This window comes from Phycodurus eques, chromosome 10, assembly GCF_024500275.1.
Source record: "Phycodurus eques isolate BA_2022a chromosome 10, UOR_Pequ_1.1, whole genome shotgun sequence".
NCBI classification, from domain to species: domain Eukaryota; kingdom Metazoa; phylum Chordata; class Actinopteri; order Syngnathiformes; family Syngnathidae; genus Phycodurus; species Phycodurus eques.
This window is the reverse complement of record NC_084534.1, coordinates 1,980,960-1,998,325: the sequence shown is the minus strand read 5'-3', so window position 1 is coordinate 1,998,325 and position 17,366 is coordinate 1,980,960. Positions and strand designations below refer to the sequence as shown.

General features: G+C 42.4%; 1 protein-coding gene across 6 annotated transcripts in view; it reads right to left on the bottom strand.

The window, feature by feature from the left end:
* LOC133408831 (receptor-type tyrosine-protein phosphatase gamma-like) overlaps positions 1-17,366 on the bottom strand; it is a 436,974-nt gene that overhangs the window by 74,474 nt on the left and 345,134 nt on the right. For all 6 annotated transcript variants that reach the window (XR_009769331.1, XM_061688097.1, XM_061688098.1 and 3 more), the window contains exon 9: positions 9,989-10,173. Coding sequence is in view for 5 of the 6 variants with exons in the window: in XM_061688097.1 (XP_061544081.1) it covers positions 9,989-10,173 (185 nt within the window). In the remaining variant the exon portion in view is untranslated. The remainder of the gene's footprint in view (positions 1-9,988; positions 10,174-17,366) is intronic.

Below are 17,366 nucleotides of genomic sequence, written 5' to 3'. Positions count from 1 at the left end.
GGTCAAAAAATATTATTGTAATGGAATTATAGGTTAGGTGTTTAAGAAGTTGATCGCAAGAGGGAAGAAGCTGTTGGAATGTCTACTAGTTCTAGTTTGCATTGATCGGTAGCGCCTACCTGAGGGAAGGAGCTGGAAGAGCTGGTGCCCGGGGTGCGGAGGGTCCGAGAGGATTTTGCAGTTCTGGCAGCGTGCAAGTCCTCAATGGTGGGTAGGGGGGTACCGACAATCCTTTCAGCAGTTTTGATTGTCCGTTGCAGTCGGAGTTTGTCCTTTTTTGTAGCAGCACCAAACCAGACTGTGATGGAAGAACACAGGACTGATTCGATGACCGCTGTGTAGAACTGTCTCAGCAGCTCCGGTGGCAGGCTGTGCTTTCTCAGAAGCCTTTCTCTGCTGGGCCTTTTTGAGGACGGAGTTGATGTTGGTCGCCCACTTCAGGTTCTGAGAGATTGTAATTCCCAGGAACTTGAAGGTCTCGACGGTTGACACAAGGCAGCTGGACAACGTGAGGGGCAGCTGTGGCGAAGGATGCCTCCTGAAGTCCACGATCATCTCTACAGTCTTGAGCGTGTTCAGCTCCAGGTTGTGTCGGCCGCACCACAGCTCCAGCTGCTCCGCTTCCTGTCGATAAGTAGACTCGTCACCGTCCTTGATGAGGCCGATGACAGTGGTGTCATCTGGAAACTTCAGGAGCTTGACAGTCGGGTTTGCTGAGGTGCAGTCGTTCGTGTAGAGAGAGAAGAGCAGCGGAGAGAGGACACAACCTTGGGGCGCCCCAGTGCTGATGCTGCGTGTGGATGTGGTGGCCTCCCCCAGCCTGACTTGCTGTGTCCTGCCCGGCAGAAAGCTGTAAATCCACTGGCAGATGGCAGGTGAGATGCTGAGCTGGAGAAGCTTGGTTGAAAGGAGTTCAGGGATGATGGTGTTGAACGCTGAGCTGAAGTCCACGAACAGGATCCTCGCGTAGGTCCCTGAACTGTCGAGGTGTTCTAGGATGAAGTGCAGTCCCATGTTGACTGCATCATCCGCAGACCTGTTTGCTTGGTAGGCAAACTGCAGGGGGTCCAGCAGGGGACCTGTGACACTCTTGAGGTGGTCCAGCACGAGACGTTCAAAGGACTTCATGACCACAGATGTCAAAGCGACAGGCCTGTAGTCATTCAGACCAGAGATTGCAGGTTTCTTGGGGACTGGAATGATGGTGGAGCGTTTGAAACAGGATGGAACTTCGCACATTTCCAAAGATCTGTTGAAGATCTGAGTGAAGACTGGAGCGAGCTGGTCAGCGCAGACTTTGAGGCAGGATGGGGACACATGGTCCGGGACGGCTGCTTTGTTAATTTTCGTTGTTTGAAGATGCGTCTCACATCCTGTTCATGGATGGTTAACGCAGAAGTCAGAGGTGTGGTTGTGGTCGCGGGTGCGGCCGCGTGGGTGTGTGGTGTGAAACTGTCCTTTTCAAATCTGCAGTAGAAGGTATTCAAGTCGTTGGCTAGTGTGCTATTGTTCTCAGCTTGGGGGGATCGTCGCTTGTAATTAGTCAGCGATTGGAATGCATGCCAGACTGATTTAGAGTCGTTTGCACTAAACTGTTTTTCCAACTTTGCTGCATAGATCCTCTTTGCAATGATAATTTCTTTAGTCAGCTGGTTTCTAGCTCGATTATACAGGGCCCTGTCCCCGCTCTGATATGCGTTCTCCTTAGCTTGGCGAAGCTGCTTAAGTTTAGCAGTGAACCACGGCTTGTTGTTGTTGAATGTGCGAAATGATTTTGTTGGTCCACAAACATCTTCACAGAAACTGATATAGGATGTGACAGTGTCCGTATATTCATCCAGGCTGCCAGCTGAATTTTCACAGACACTCCAGTCTGTGCAGTCTAAACAGCTTTGAAGTTCCATCTTGGCTTCATTGGTCCACTTTTTGACTGTTTTCACTGTAGGCTTCGCTCATTTAAGTTATTGCCTGTACGTCGGTATTAAGTGAATTAAGCAGTAATCAGACGAGCCCAGGGCTGCACGAGGTATAGCACGGTATGCGTTTTTTACCGTAGTGTAGCAGTGGTCGAAAGTATTATTCCCTGGTAGGACAGTCGATGTGCTGCTTGTATTTAGGGAGTTCGTGGTTGAGTTTAGCTTTGTTAAAGTCCCCGAGAATAATGAGGGGTGAGTCCGGGTGTTTTTTTTTCAATTTCGTTGACTTGTTCGGCGAGCGTTAGCAATGCGGCGTTCGTGTTAGCTTGAGGCGTAATATAGACTCCAGCCAGTATGAACGATGCAAACTCACGTGAGGAGTAGAATGTTTTACAGTTCAAAAACAGTGACTCCAAATGCGGGCTGCAGTGTGTGCTGAGCACCGTGACGTCCGTACACCATTGTTCGTTGATATGGAGGCATATCCCGCCGCCCTTTGTTTTCCCCGATGATTCCATGTCGCGGTGCGCTCGATGAATGGTGAAGCCGGGAAGCATGACGGCGCCATCGGGTACAGCGTAGCAAAGCCAGGTCTCCGTGAAGCACATGGCCGCGGAACGTCCGAAGTATTTACTGGTCTTTAACAGAAGATGAAGCTCGTCCATTTTGTTGGGTAGGGAGCGTACATTCGCGAGGTGGATCGACGGGAACGCCAATCTGTGTCCTCTCTTGCGGAGTTTCACCGGAATGCTGGCTCGCTTCCCTCTGTGGCGCCCCTTCCGTCTTCATGCGCCGAAAACCGAGGACGACGCTCCGGTGAGTAACTCGGGGAAAAAACTGAGCGGATATTCGCAAGTTGGTGACAGAAAGTCCGGAGTAGCCTCCTTGATGGTTAGCAGGTCTCCCCTTGTGTAAGTGAGTCGTGTAAGGTCTCCAAAGACGGACGAAAAACACAAAAACAAAGAAAATACTAGAGAGCGCGTGACCGAGGCGACCACACTGGTAGGCACCATCTTGGGACAACCCCCATAACGTGAGTACATTGTTAAATACTTCAATAAAGTACAACCGAACTCAGTTTTGCTCCCGCTGCCTTTTTAAAAACATTGTTTTAGCGTGCATGCATGCTACTGTATGTTTTAAGCTAGCGTATGTTTTACCATGCCTGCGCCCAGTAATATGGTGCGCCTTATGTATCTGTTAAACACAGAAATAGACCCCGTAACTGAGACTGTGCCTTTTAATAAGGTGCGGTGCGCCTTATGGACGTGCCTCTCTTCATTGGTGCGGACTGGTTGGAAAGGGGCTCCAACTTCCGGTTCCTGGACACGCACATCGAGGATGACGTGACCTGGAATGCTAACACCAGAGTTCTCATCAAAAATGCACAGCAGAGAGTGTATTTCCTTAGGATTCTCAGGAACAGTCACCTCGCACAGAAACTGCTTGTGTCATTTTACCAAGACTCCACTGAGAGCATCCTAACATGCTGCATGTACGTGTGGTTTCCCCGCTCAATAGTAGTAGCTCAATCCAGAGTGCAACAATGAGACACTGACTCTGGAACTTATTGATTTATTGTTTGTTTGTTTGTTTTCATCAAAATGTTTTGGTTCAATGTGGTATTTTATCAAATAATGATGTTTTTAAAGTCTGTCTTAACTTCAGGCAGTGTTACAACAGTTAAAGGTATGATAACACTGTTCGCCGGCATCAATCCGACAGTATGATTGTGTCCCAGTTTGAAAATTGCTTTTTATGGGGCTGGGGCTGCATATTTCTCTTTGTGCCTGTGCTTGTGTCTTTATTAAATGTCTAGTGCACACTCTTAAGAGTGATAACCATGATTAATAAGCAAGGGTTCAAGACAAGATGAAGAAGAAGCTGAATCCTTGACTCACCAAGTAGAACCTGACTCAACCTAAATGAATGAATTTCTCAGATAAAATCCATCTTAGATTCTGCATGTGCAATAGTGTAATGAGACACGGAGAGCTGGGCATCACATCAGAGCAGTGTGTGTGTGTAATTTAAAGTGTTCATTGTTCTTCTGAATCTCATTGGTATACTAAATGATAACTGAGCCAATAAACCACATTATAGAATTTCAGCAAATGGGTGTATGTGGAGTGACAAATGCTAATTCGAGAAGAATTCAAATCATTTAGTGCATTATGCACACACATTTGGTGTAAATGATGTCCACAATGATTTTCAAATATTTCATACCATTGAATCAGCTGAAAGGAAATAAATGTTTAACAGCTAAGAATCTACTCCAGTCAATATTATACCCACTTTCTTGTAATGGTATTTTTGATGTGTGTCTGCATTGGGGTATTCCAAACTTTTAAGTTAAAAGGGAAACGTTATAGAAATCTTACTTTTTAATGTCCCGTATAGTCACTGATGGTGTAGTGTTACGTTCGCCTGACTTCAGTGTAGACACTGTGTGTTCAGTTCCCACTCATGTGAGAGTGAATGGTTGTCTGTATTTGCCTGACGACTGACCGGCAAACCTGTCCAGGGTGTAGTCTGCCATTTGGCCAAAGTTAGCAGAGATAGGCTCCAGCTCACCAACGATTCTCAAGAGGATAAGCAAAAATATATGGACTGAAGGCTGTCTTGTATACAAATAGTTGGGTCTTTGGAGTGCCTGTCCAAGTGTGAAATTAGACAACCATGGAAATCCATAGTTATCTGTCCATTTCCGAAAATGTGTCTGTGAGCAACCGTTCTGTTGCCTAAAAGTGGGGCTAAATTAATGAACATTACACCGAGTTCCAGCCAATGATATGCTCAGCTAGGCTGTCCAAAATTTCAGAGCAAAAGAACCACTTTGACACAACTGCCAAAGCACTGTCATGTCAAAGCCAAAAGTAAGCACCTGCAGTGTTCAAAACAGATTAGCATTAGCTAACAGTGTTACCAGCATTCAATTATCCATCCATACATTCATTTTCTGTACCACTTATCCTCACTAGGGTCGTGGGCGGGCTGGAGCCTATCCCAGCTATCTTCAGGCAAGAGGCGCGGTACAACCTGAACTGGTCGCCAGCCAATCGCATGGCACATTTAAACAAACAACCATTCGCACTCACATTCACACCTACGGGCAATTTGGAGTCTTCAATGAACCTACCATGCATGTTTTTGGGATGTGGGAGGAAACCGGAGGACCCAGAGAAAACCCACGCAGGTACTGGGAGAACATGCAAATTCCACACAGGCGGGGCCGGGATTTGAACCCCGGTCTGCAGAACTGTGAGGCAGATGTGCTAACCAGTCTCCACCGTGCCGCCGCATTCAATTAATAATGTTATAGTAATGATGTGAGCGTGGGGGGTATTTGTGTTTGACAATGTCATGCACTACATTAATTGACAAGTATCATTGAGCAGCGTTGGTTTGGAGTCTACATGAAGTGTTGATGAATGCAGATTAGGGCTAAAACATCATTAGTTTAACGTAAACACTTACTGTACTTGATGGCTCAGTGAAGAAAAGGGCGTGTGGGGGTGCAGGAGAGGGGCTGTTTGTGTTTGGCAATGTGTCCCAGCTCTTTCTTTGTCTTTAAGCTAACCACACTCGCTTTTTTCACACTCACGGCGAGGGAAGGGAAGAGCAGCCAGAAATTGTACTCAAGTAAAAGTATTGTGACTGTAGAAAAATATGATTCAAGTAGAAAAGTAGTCTGCCAAATAATTACTTGAACTAAAGCATTCAGTGAAAAAAACCCAAATAAAATACTTAGTAACTGGTAACTTCTGATTTATTGACTTTTTAAATAGTGGATGAATTTCCATCCATCCATCCATTTTTCTTTACCACTTATTCTCATTAGGGTCGTGTGTGTGTGCTGGAGCTGACTTCGGGTAAGAGGCAGGGTACGCTCTGGACTGGTCGCCAGGGCACATACAGTATAGACAACCTCAGAAAAACAACCATTCCCACTCACATTCACACATAAGGACAATTTAAAGTAGGGGTGCCCAATAGGTAGTCAGGTAGCTAGTCGATAGGTAGTCTTGGTTAGATCACGTGCTGGCAATATTTTATTTATTTTTTATTTTTTTGCGGATCGGGAGACAGGACACACCATTGCTATGTGCATTGTCTGACAAGATGTGACAGGGTAGTGTAGGTGTGTGCACAACTCCACATGCATGGGGAGGAAGTGCGTGAGGAAGAGAACACGCGAGGTGCGTGCGTGTGTGCATTGTGGCACACCGGGAATAAGCCAAAGGGTGTCCTCTGTAATGTGCAGTACAGTGTTGCAAATAAAGCCCATCTTCAATGTAACAGAGTAAATGTAGTGTTTCCTCTTCACAAAAATGCTCAGGTAAATAGTATGTTGCATTAAAACTACCATGATAAATACAATTTATCCACAAAGTTACTGAAGTAAATGTAGTTAGTTACCACAGCCCTGCTTTCCGCTCGTAGAAGCGAGCAGCGCGACGCCATGAACACTTGCTGCTGAGAGCATACGGGGTATGAGATCCATCCTATTGGTTGTCAATGTAATGAAATCTAACCATTGGCCCAGCAGTACAGAAATGTGGGGCGGGTTGAGAGCAGGCTCACTTGTATTCAGGGTTTTACGTAAACACTGGCCAACTCGCCAAATGCCAGTGGATTTCAGCAGCTAGTAACACTGCCTCTCCCACTAGCCACTTTGGCAAGTTGAGTTTTATGCAAACTATGGTATCTGTAATCCAGGTGACCTAGAGGCAATGTGGCTTTGCTGATGATAATCTTTACTTCAAAAAGCAATGACATAGAATAGCCACTAAAGTGCACAAATAAGTGACAAGGAGGTTATTAATCACAAAACAAAGCTCACTTACGGTGCTCAATAGCCACAGTGGCTGGTGAGCAAAAAAGTTAATGACGAGCCATGCTTGCATGAAATGGCCAGCCCCTAAAAGAGCTTGATATTTGGAAGAAAGAGAGTAGGAAGTGAAAAATGGAATTTAATTCTTAATCTTTAGCGGATTTTGTCGATTACATGCCACATACTGTACATTGTAAAACGCCTCGGGAACTTTTAAATTGTGAAAAAAGCACAATCTCTCCCTTTTAGCTTTACCCTATTCAGGCGTCACCACAGGGAATCATCCTTTTCCATCTCTCCGTCCTCTACATCTTCTGCTCTGCCTCAAGCTATCTGCAAGTCTTTGCTAACCACTTCCACAAATCTCCTCTACTGTCTTCCTCTTTGCCACCTACTGGGTGGCTCAATATCCAGCATCCTTTCACTGATTTATCCCTCCCATGTACATGTGCAGACCATCTCAATCGGGCCTCTCTAGCTTTATTTCCAAATCTTCCAGTCTGTGCTGTACCTCTAATGAGCTCACAATCCTGCCTATCGTTGTCAGTCCCAAAGAGAATATCAGCATCTTCAGTTCTGCCACCTCCAGCGCTTGTCTCCCTGTCGTTTCTCCAGTGCATACTTCCACATCTCTTGGTTCTCTTCCACCTGCTCCCTACTTTTCCCACAGATTACATTTCATTGTCATTTGCAAACGTCAGTCCACGGAGACTCCTGTCTGACCTAATCTGTCAATCTGTCTGTCAGCAGAGCAAACAAGAAAGGGCTCAGATCTGATCCTTGATGCAGTTCAACCTCCACTTTGAAGTCCTCTGCCACTGCAGTAGTACACCTCGCCAATGTATGACTGTTCCCGTACATGCCTTGAGCTGGTTCAACATATTTCTCTGCCACCTCAGATTTCCTCATACAATTCCACAACTCCTCTCTTGGCACTCTGTCATGTCCTATTTTAAATCCACAAGACACGATGCAGTTCCTTCTGAGCTTCTCTGTACTTGTTCTTCTTCATTTTCATGGCAAATATGGCATCTGTGATGTGCTGACCAGTGCTGATCGGCATGAAACCGTACTGTTACTCACAAATCTCCACTTCTTATATCAACCTGGCCTCTACTACTCTTTCCCATGTGTTTATTGCATGGCTCATCAACTTAATTTCTCTGTAGTTGCTACATCTTCACACTTCACAATTGTTCTTTAAAAAAAAACACTTTTCCCCACTGCTCAGACATCTTCTCTTTCTCTTTGATCATGTTGAATAATCTTGTACAAAAAATACACTGCCATCAATGCTGGGCACTTCTATACCTCGATAGAAATGTCATCAGGACCAACTCTCTTTCCTCTCTTTATCCTCCTCCGAGCTTTCCTCACTTCAAACGTTCTAATCTGGCCTACCTTGTGTTTCACAGTATGCTACTCCTCTGCCCCGAACTCTTTCATTTTCCTCACTCACCTCAAAGTAGTCTTTCCATCTACTTGGCACCCTTTACTTACTTATCAGTACATCTCAGTCTTTAATCACCCTAACCTGCTGCAAATCCTTCCCAACTTGATCCTTCTGCCTCATAAATCTGTGCACTTATTTTTCACGCTCCTTTGTATCCAACTTTTTGTACAAGTCATCATAAACTTTGGACTTTGCCACCCCCCTCTTCAGCTCTTGTATCCTCTCCTTGTGCTCTCTTCTGTTCTCTTACTATCCCATCTTTTCTTCACCAACTTCTTTTTCTGTACACGTTCCTGAATCTCTCTTTCCACACCAAGTCCTGTTGTTATATTTTGTCTAACCAGAGGATACACCAAGTACCTTCCCACCTGTGTCCTTAACGACTATTGCTGTTTCAACCCAATCATCTGTCATTTCCTCAAGAAAACCAAGAGCTTTTCTCAGCTCCTCAAAACATTCTTCCTTTATTAACATCCACCATCTGATCACCTGTTCTACCATCCCTCTTACTTTTGTCTCACCTCCGTAGTCATCTTACACCCTACTATTCAAAACTGTCTGGCTTCGCATTCTCCTGTCACCACCTTACAGTCTCTCTCTCAGGTTGCATGGCCTACATAGACTATAATCCCCCTTTGTGCGCCTACCTCTGCACTTGTATGTCATCCTGTGTTCCTCTTTTTTGGAAATACGTATTCACTAGAGCTACTTCCTTCCTTTTTGTAAAATATGTGCATCCAAATTCATTTAATTAACACCAAACCTTCTAATCACCTTAGTTTCTTTCATTAAATATGCCCACTGAAATCTGCTCCAATCACCACCCTCCCTGTCTAGTAATAGTCCTTAATGCTGCGTAATATGTCTGCTTTCAGTTCCATCACATCTTTCAAATGTCATCCCAGCACCCAAACGTATCTCCTGACCTTTGATAACAATTGTATGTATTTCCATCCATCTACTTCTTGTAATGATTACCCTGTTCAAGGTCACAGGGAGCTGGAGCCTATTCCTGACTTTGGACAAAAGGCAGACCACACACTGGACTGGTTGCTCGTCAATTGCATGGCAATAATTTTGTTCAAGATTGTCTTCTACAGCTCTCCTTAGCTTTTGGCTTTGACATGATAGTGTTTCTGTTTAGCCTGGCTGTCGCTTGAAAATAGCGGATCTTTGGTCAGCCTTGCTGCAATGTCATGGTGCAGTATCATATAAGTTATGTTGAATGGACCGCCACTCTCGGGACCAAAATCTGTATAAAGGCAGTTAAAACTCAGTTTTACATAACATGAACTCTTTAATTTATAAACCCCAATTTTGAGAGACTGATGCTATGTTTAGACCATGTGCAAAAGCCACAGAGTGAAGGTCAGACAGGTAGGTTAACACCGTCACATGACCACAAATTACTCAGCAAATATTTACTTTGATTATACACTTGTAGAAAAATACAGTCATCAGTTTAAAATGGGGGCCAACCACCAAAAGAATTTCTGAAGCCTTGAAAACTTCTGGCAAATGGTCAGGTGATCCATGTGGGATGCGGAGGCAGGGTTTGGTCATGGCTCAAAGATACGCTGAGCAGTTAGCACAGTAACTGGTGATCAAAACTACAATCACACCACTCACATACATCTAACAATATTTTATTGGCAGTGTATATATATCATATGGCAGTGGCATATGTTTTTAAGTGCTTAAAGCTTACTGTATATTTATTACAATGCCCCATACCTTTACTCAGTCATCTGCTCCTTGTAATCTGTCAAACCACAGTCTCACCAGTTTGTGTTTTGCATCAGTGAGGTGTGTCTCCTCATAGCTGTCATCGTGAGCTGTCCAGCTGTAGGACACCAGAAAGTGGAGGATCGGTGGGTGGTAGATGACCTCTGGACGTGCCCAGCGAACCACCAGGGCGCTTACGTTCACGTGTTGCACCTTCATGTTTACGGGAGCACTGCTGCACACTATCGGAAGAGATGCCAGAGAAAAGGAGAGTTGAGAGTGTAACATACATATGAAGGATAATTAGAAGACATTTTGACCAAAAAGAAAGCATGGTTAAAAAACTGAAGTACGACGAATAAAAGAGGCATAAAGACAAAAATAATAATTAAAGGGAAATAGAAATACGTGTTCTGTAATTAAGAGACTGCATATATCCGCTTAGCTTATCTTTCAAAAACAGAGTAGGTAGTAGAAAGAGTGTGAATGTTATGGAACAGGAGTTAAATTTGTGCTGTGGTATCAGTATTGCTTTGTGACTGTATTATTCATCAAAGCCCAACCACACACACCATTACCCTAGCGAACACTAATCCAGGTCTGTATATACAGTATAAATAACTCAACTGTCCACATGTGCTTAACAAATTAATACACACATTGCTGCTACATAGACTGTCCTTGTTTTAAGTCTAGTTAAGATGGCTTAGCAAAGAATGGAGCCAACATGCACTGACTGTGCATATATGCTAGTGATATGAAAAAAATATGAAGCCTAACAAATAACAGTTTCATCACAACTGTAATACTTCCATAATAATGCCCCATTTGCTCCTGTAATGGCTGCGGCCGGGCAACTGGTGACTCTGTTCCACCAGTGAAACACACAGTCGTATTTTATCTAAAATCTGGTACCCAATGCACAAACATTTTATCTCTTGGACTTCAGTTGTTTGTAGGTTTGACTGACCAGGCCAGCTTTAAAAGGGGAAAAGTGTGTATTGTGACTATGAGCTATATGGTGCACAAAGGAAAACACATTCCCTGTGAACTGAAAATAAATGTCTTCTACATTTGACACACCACAGAGAAAGGTGTTGGTAAGAACCCTGCGGAATTTGGAAAAAATATATATCAAATATATAAAATGAAGCTTCAAAATTGTCAAAAATCAAAACATTCTCTCCACTCTCAGACGCTGTGGGTGTGTCTGCTGAATATGCTGAAACCATGCCCCGGTCAACTTTAAACTGTCAATCAAACACCACGACTATGCGACATAAATAATGGATGGTGCTTTGTCTGGTATCTTTCTTATGCCTACACATAACTCCATGTTTTAGCCATGAAAGTATATCATCTTAAAGAATATAACCCATTGGGTCATGGAGGGGCTTTTTCAGAGCGTGACATCATGGTGTTTTAAAGCAGCCATGCCAGCCTGAAGCCCCAGTCCACACACTGGCTGTGAAATCGGACTTAAGTCCAACTGAAGTTATTTTTGTGTTTTATTTCTAAATACTTTAAATATGTTTTAAGGGCTTAAAGCACGTGCAAATACTGAGTGCAATATAGTAGCAGTACTGAATTGTCGAGATATAGCTTGAATCTCTTTTTCACCATCTCAGCAGGACGTAAAACCATCCCTGTGGTGAAAGCGGGCTGGGGTGTATATTTTCTAGCATGAGTCACCCCTCCCCCAACAAATAAACACCAAGCACCTTTATTTCATGTAGTGGCCATTCGCCGGAATCGCCACTTCCTTGTCTGAAATTTCTCGTGTATAACAGAGCACTTGAGTACAATGCGCACCCACAAAATATACTCCAAAAATCAGGAAAACCTTTCTTCCTTTGTATAATGCTCACCCATGACTATATATGCATTGATATATGCAATAAATGTTAGTGGTTACCCTCTTCTTATAATTTGTTTTTCTAATCAATTTTTATCAGTAATATTATTAACACTGAGGTTTAGTTGTTCTTTAATAATGTATTTAATATTGTGGCGCATCCTAATGTTTAGTTTTAATACTGTGACTTTAAAACTAATCTATGGCTGTTCTAAAACACATATCTACTCATGTACCTCATTTCACTCAGAAATAATTACCTTTTACTATACCTATGTATAATATGCACTATGGACTGGAAGATTTTTTGGGGAAAAAAGGTGCATTATACACAAGTAATTACGATTGGACAAAGCCACTCAAAATCAACACAAAGGTGTTCTTTCGGGTTGAGGGCAGGACTGTACAGGCCAGTCAACTTCATCCATACTAAATTCCCTCATCCATGTCTTTATCATCCTTGCTTTGTGCACTGGTGCACAGACATGTTGGAACAGGAAGGGGTAATCCCCAAACTGTTTGACTGTCCAAGATCTCTTGGTATGCTGAGGCATTCAGAGTTATTTTCACTGGAGCTCAGGGGCTAATATTTTGGACATTTGTGAAAGAAATGTAAAAGTTGAAGTCGACATTTTGCCGTCATATCTGACTTTTCACCCTCCTCACTCTTCTGCCTTCTCTCTGTGACGCACCCGCACTCAAAACCCGACAAAGAGGCGCTCGTAAGCAGCCACACCAGTGCAAAGCCCTGGTCCACATGTTGGCTGTCTAGTCAGACTTTTTGCACCCCTCTTTACTCCTCTGCCTCTCTCTGTGTGTCGTGCACACACTCACGGCCAACAATGTAGCACCCTAAAGCCGCCATGCCAGTGGACTATCCGAAGGGAAGATGCATTTTCGGGGTGTATGTATAGCTAGCTAGCTGGATGTTGCAATTGAGCTGGACAACTACTGATGTGAACAAAGACGACTTTTTGTATCTGTTGATATAATCATTGTTAAATGCAAGCCTCACTCTGTAAAGAGTGGGGGTCGCATTCTTGGGCCCAGCCGTACTCAAAATCTCTGGTCATTGGGACAACACCCAAAATAGGCCAAACAGTAAATAGTCTTAAGGCCATCTGGGGATTTAGAAAACAGTCGGTCCCAGTCTTATAGGAAGGGACCATAAGGAGAGACAGTACTTCAAATGGCTTTATATAAGAAACAAACAATAGTAATGTGCACACAGTAAAGTCAGAGGGTTACCATATATGCAGATGATTCTGACCAGAAAGGGCAGTTATCAAAATTGACTATTGGGTGCTCCAGACAGCTGCAGCATTTGAATTACATGGTTTGCAATAAATTATTTTTATCCAGAAAGCCTGTGTCAACGGAGTCTTCCTTCACTTTTTTCAACATCCAGATTTCGTCTTTTCTGGGAAGAAGAGGGGACCTGATCATATTCACTACATGCTCAAGTTCTTATATAGTGGGGAAGGGTGACTCACATCCGACACCCAAGCATATCACTGTGTGCCATTTTAGCCACACCCAAAAAAAAAATCAACAAAAATGAAATGGTGAAAAACTGTTTAACACGATACAGTATCTGATCAGTTGAATACTACATAGTTCTCAGTCTTTTCACGTTTTCAGCAATTATCTTCAAACATGTTTAATGTATTTAGAAACAGCTCTCTGGAATTACTTTTCTGGGTCTTTCAGCACTTTTAATTCATTGTAAAGGAAACATCTTGTACTGAGATTAATACCATCTTTGACGTATAGGGAGAAGTGGAAAATGACTGTTAACCAGACATTATCAAACACCAGGATTTGCCTAAATGCAATAATACAGTTAATTTAAAAAGAATTGTGGAAGTGGTCTTAAGCATGGAGAATGTTATGTGTTGTTCACATACCTTGTGGAGAATATGTAATGTGTTACTGGATGTACAGCATCAATTGCTTACTACTGACTACGAGGAAATGACGACTACAGAGTATTCCAACCACTGCATCATATAATGCAAATGAATACGGCAATTCAGTGATGACCATAGGTTTGATGGAGAATAAGGCTCCCGTGCTTAGTGGAATCAAATTGATTAGCTCGCTCATAACATGCAGTCGGGCCCCGTGTGGTTTAGAATTAAGCCATTGGCCACACCATTTAACACACAAGAGGACACCTTCACACAGTCGAACATACACATGGACATGCACAGTTGTCATTAAGAACTCAAGCAGAACCACCTCTATGCAGGAAAAAAAAGGCTCCTGACATGTATGCAGTACTTTGTGCCAATGGGATAAATGTAGGTTTGGCAAATGAAAATCTTTCACCACCATGACTGTGTGTTATACAATTTGTAATGTTATATAACGGTGTGCTGTGTGCTGTGAAGAAGGCTGATTAAATATGTCAAATATTTTCTGGATATGGCGGACGACTGGTTAGCACATCTGCCTCACAGATCTGAGGACCTGGGTTCAAATGCGACAAGTTTGCATGTTCTCCCCGTGCCTGTGTGGGTTTTCTCCGGGCACTCCGGTTTCCTCCCACATCCCAAAAACATGCATGGTAGGTTAATTGAAGACTCCAAAATGCCCGTGAGTGTGACTGATTGTTTGTTTATATGTGCCCTGCAATTGGCTGGCGACCAGTTCAGGGTGTACCCCGCCTTTCGCCCCAAGAAAGGTGGGATAGGCTCCAGCACGCGGCCCAAGTGAGGATAAGCGGCATGGAAAATGGATGGATGGATGGATTTTTCTGGATAGAAATAAATAAAATGACTGCACCTTTCTTACAGATAAAAATACCAGTATATGTGCAAACGTTTGTACTTAAATTATGTATACAGAGGCCTTAATGAAGGGAATAAGAATGACAGCAGTATGATGCTACATATGGTTTTTAATGACATTTGTACAAATTCTAGTTCTTGCGCTTCTTGTCATTGTCATGTAGTATAGTATAATATAGGTTATAGTATATGGAATATGTTTTATGTGATTTAAAGAATATGGCATTTGTATTGTGTATGATGCAAATTGGACAATACAGTAACTTACCGTATTGACGGAAATGATTATCTGACTTAATAAGAAAATTGTTTAAATAATCACGAGAAGATAGTTTTGGGCACTTGTAGTCCTTTCAACACCATTTTCTATCCATCCATTTCCATCCATTTTCTGTGCCGCTACTCCTCACTAGGGTTGTGCTGGAGCCTATCCCAGCTATCATCGGGCAGGAGGCGGGGTACTCCCTGAACTGGTTGCCAGCCAATCGCAGGGATCATTTTCTATGGTATTCACCAAAGTATGCAGAGGTGGCAAAAGTACTCACACTCTGTATTTAGGTAGAGGTTCTACACAAAAATCAAATAAATAAATAAATCCTGTGGTAAAAGTAGAAGTACACTCCTGATTCAACTCCTTTACTTAAAAAAGTACTGATTAGGAAATGTACTAAACTACAACCCCAATTCCAATGAAGTTGTGTTCAACATAAATAAAAACAGAATACGATGATTTGCAAATTCATGTTCAACCTATATTTAATTGAATACACTACAAAGACAAGATATTTAATGTTCAAACAGATAAACTTTATTTATTATTTATTTATAAACTTTTAACAACATTCAATAAATGTTTGGGAACACTAATTGTTGAAGCTTTGTAGTTGGAATTCTTTCCCATTCTTGCTTGATGTACAGCTTCAGCTGTTCAACAGTCCGGGGTCTTCGTTGTCGTATTTTACGCTTCATAATGCGCCACACATTTTCAATGGGAGATAGGTCTGGACTGCAGGCAGGCCAGTCTAGTACCTGCACTCTTTTACTACAAAGCCACGCTGTGGTAACACGTGCAGAATGTGGTTTGACATTGTCTTGCTGAAATAAGCAGGGGCGTCCATGAAAAAAACGTTGCTTGGATGGCATCATATGTTTCTCCAAAATCTGAATGTACATTTCAGCATTAATGGTGCCTTCACAGATGTGTAAGTTAGCCCCATACCATCACAGATGCTGGCTTTTGAACTTTGGGTCCATAACAGTCCGGATGGTTCTTTTCCTCTTTGGCCCGGAGGACACAACGTCCACAATTTCCAAAAACAATTTGAAATGTGGACTCGTCGGACCACAGAACACTTTTCCACTTTGCATCAGTCCATTTTAGATGAGCTCAGGCCCAGAGAAGCGGAGTTTCCCTATATTCCTTGCAATTGTACGTTGAGGAACATTGTCCTGAAACTGTTGGACTATTTTCTCACACACTTGTTCACAAAGAGGTGAACCTCGCCCCATAATTGCTTGTGAATGAGGGAATACAGGGAAGCTCCTTTTATACCCAATCATGGCACCCACCTGTTCCCAATTAGCCTGTTCACCTGTGGGATGTTCCAAACAGGTGTTTGATGAGCATTCCTCAACTTTCTCAGTCTTTTTTGCCACCTGTCCCAGCTTTTTTGGAATGTGTTGCAGCCATACAATTCTAAGTTAATGATTATTTGCGAAAAACAATAAAGTTTATCAGTTTGAACATTAAATATCTTGTCTTTGTAGTGTATTCAATTAAATATAAGTCGAACGTGATTTGCAAATCATTGTTTTCTGTTTTTATTTATGTTTAACACAACATCCCAACTTCATTGGAATTGGGGTTGGACAAAATTAACTGGACAAAATTGTCCTTGGACAAAATTAACAGGAAAAAGGGAATTTTTTACTCTCAATTACCAGTATATACAATAGCCATCTTGATAACTTGACACTTTCTTTTATTAATTTTAATAGTGCTCACACCGAGAAGAAGAAAAAAATCTAGCTTGTGTTGGCTCTTGCTTTTATCTCATCAAAACAATATGTGTTCCCATAGCTCTGCTCATGTTGAAAACAAACAAAACATTACAAAATTAGCTAATGATAACAACTGGAGCAAAATTAAACATGTTTTCTTAAGATCAGCTGGAGAACATGTGAATGACACAAGCTTGTGGTTTTAGTCTGGCTTTCAGTCAAAATGCATTTGCCAAAATGTATTATTGGAAATGATAAGGCCAAACAATTATTTAAATAAGGCCGCGGATGGGAATATCTTGCTTCTCCGAATCTGTTTTCGTTGTCATTAATATTCCCCCTCGTTCCACCATGGTATTGCTGTCCCTGTTTTTTCCCAAAGATCTTAAATAATGAATAAATCAATCAAGCAAGCGATCAAAATTGCAACCTTGACTGACTATTTCTGTCTTTTTTACACCGTGTTGTCACCTGCAGATGTTGGAAAAAGTAATATATATATATTGGCAAGGAAAGTACATGTCTGTTTTTAAATGGAGGAAGTAAAAAAAAAAAAGTCTTCCAAAAATTAAATACTCATATAAAGTCGAGATAGTTGAAAAATTGACTTTTGCAACAATTTATTCCTCTTCTGTTGAAAAGAACCGGTTGACTACGGGATGCTTAAAAAGAGCAATGACCCATATTCTCTGTGCGCAATGCAACTAAAACGGTTTCGAAGCGCCATCCGTCTGGCAGGTTGATGAAGAGATCCTCTTCCGGCTTTCATCAAAGATAAGCATGGCAC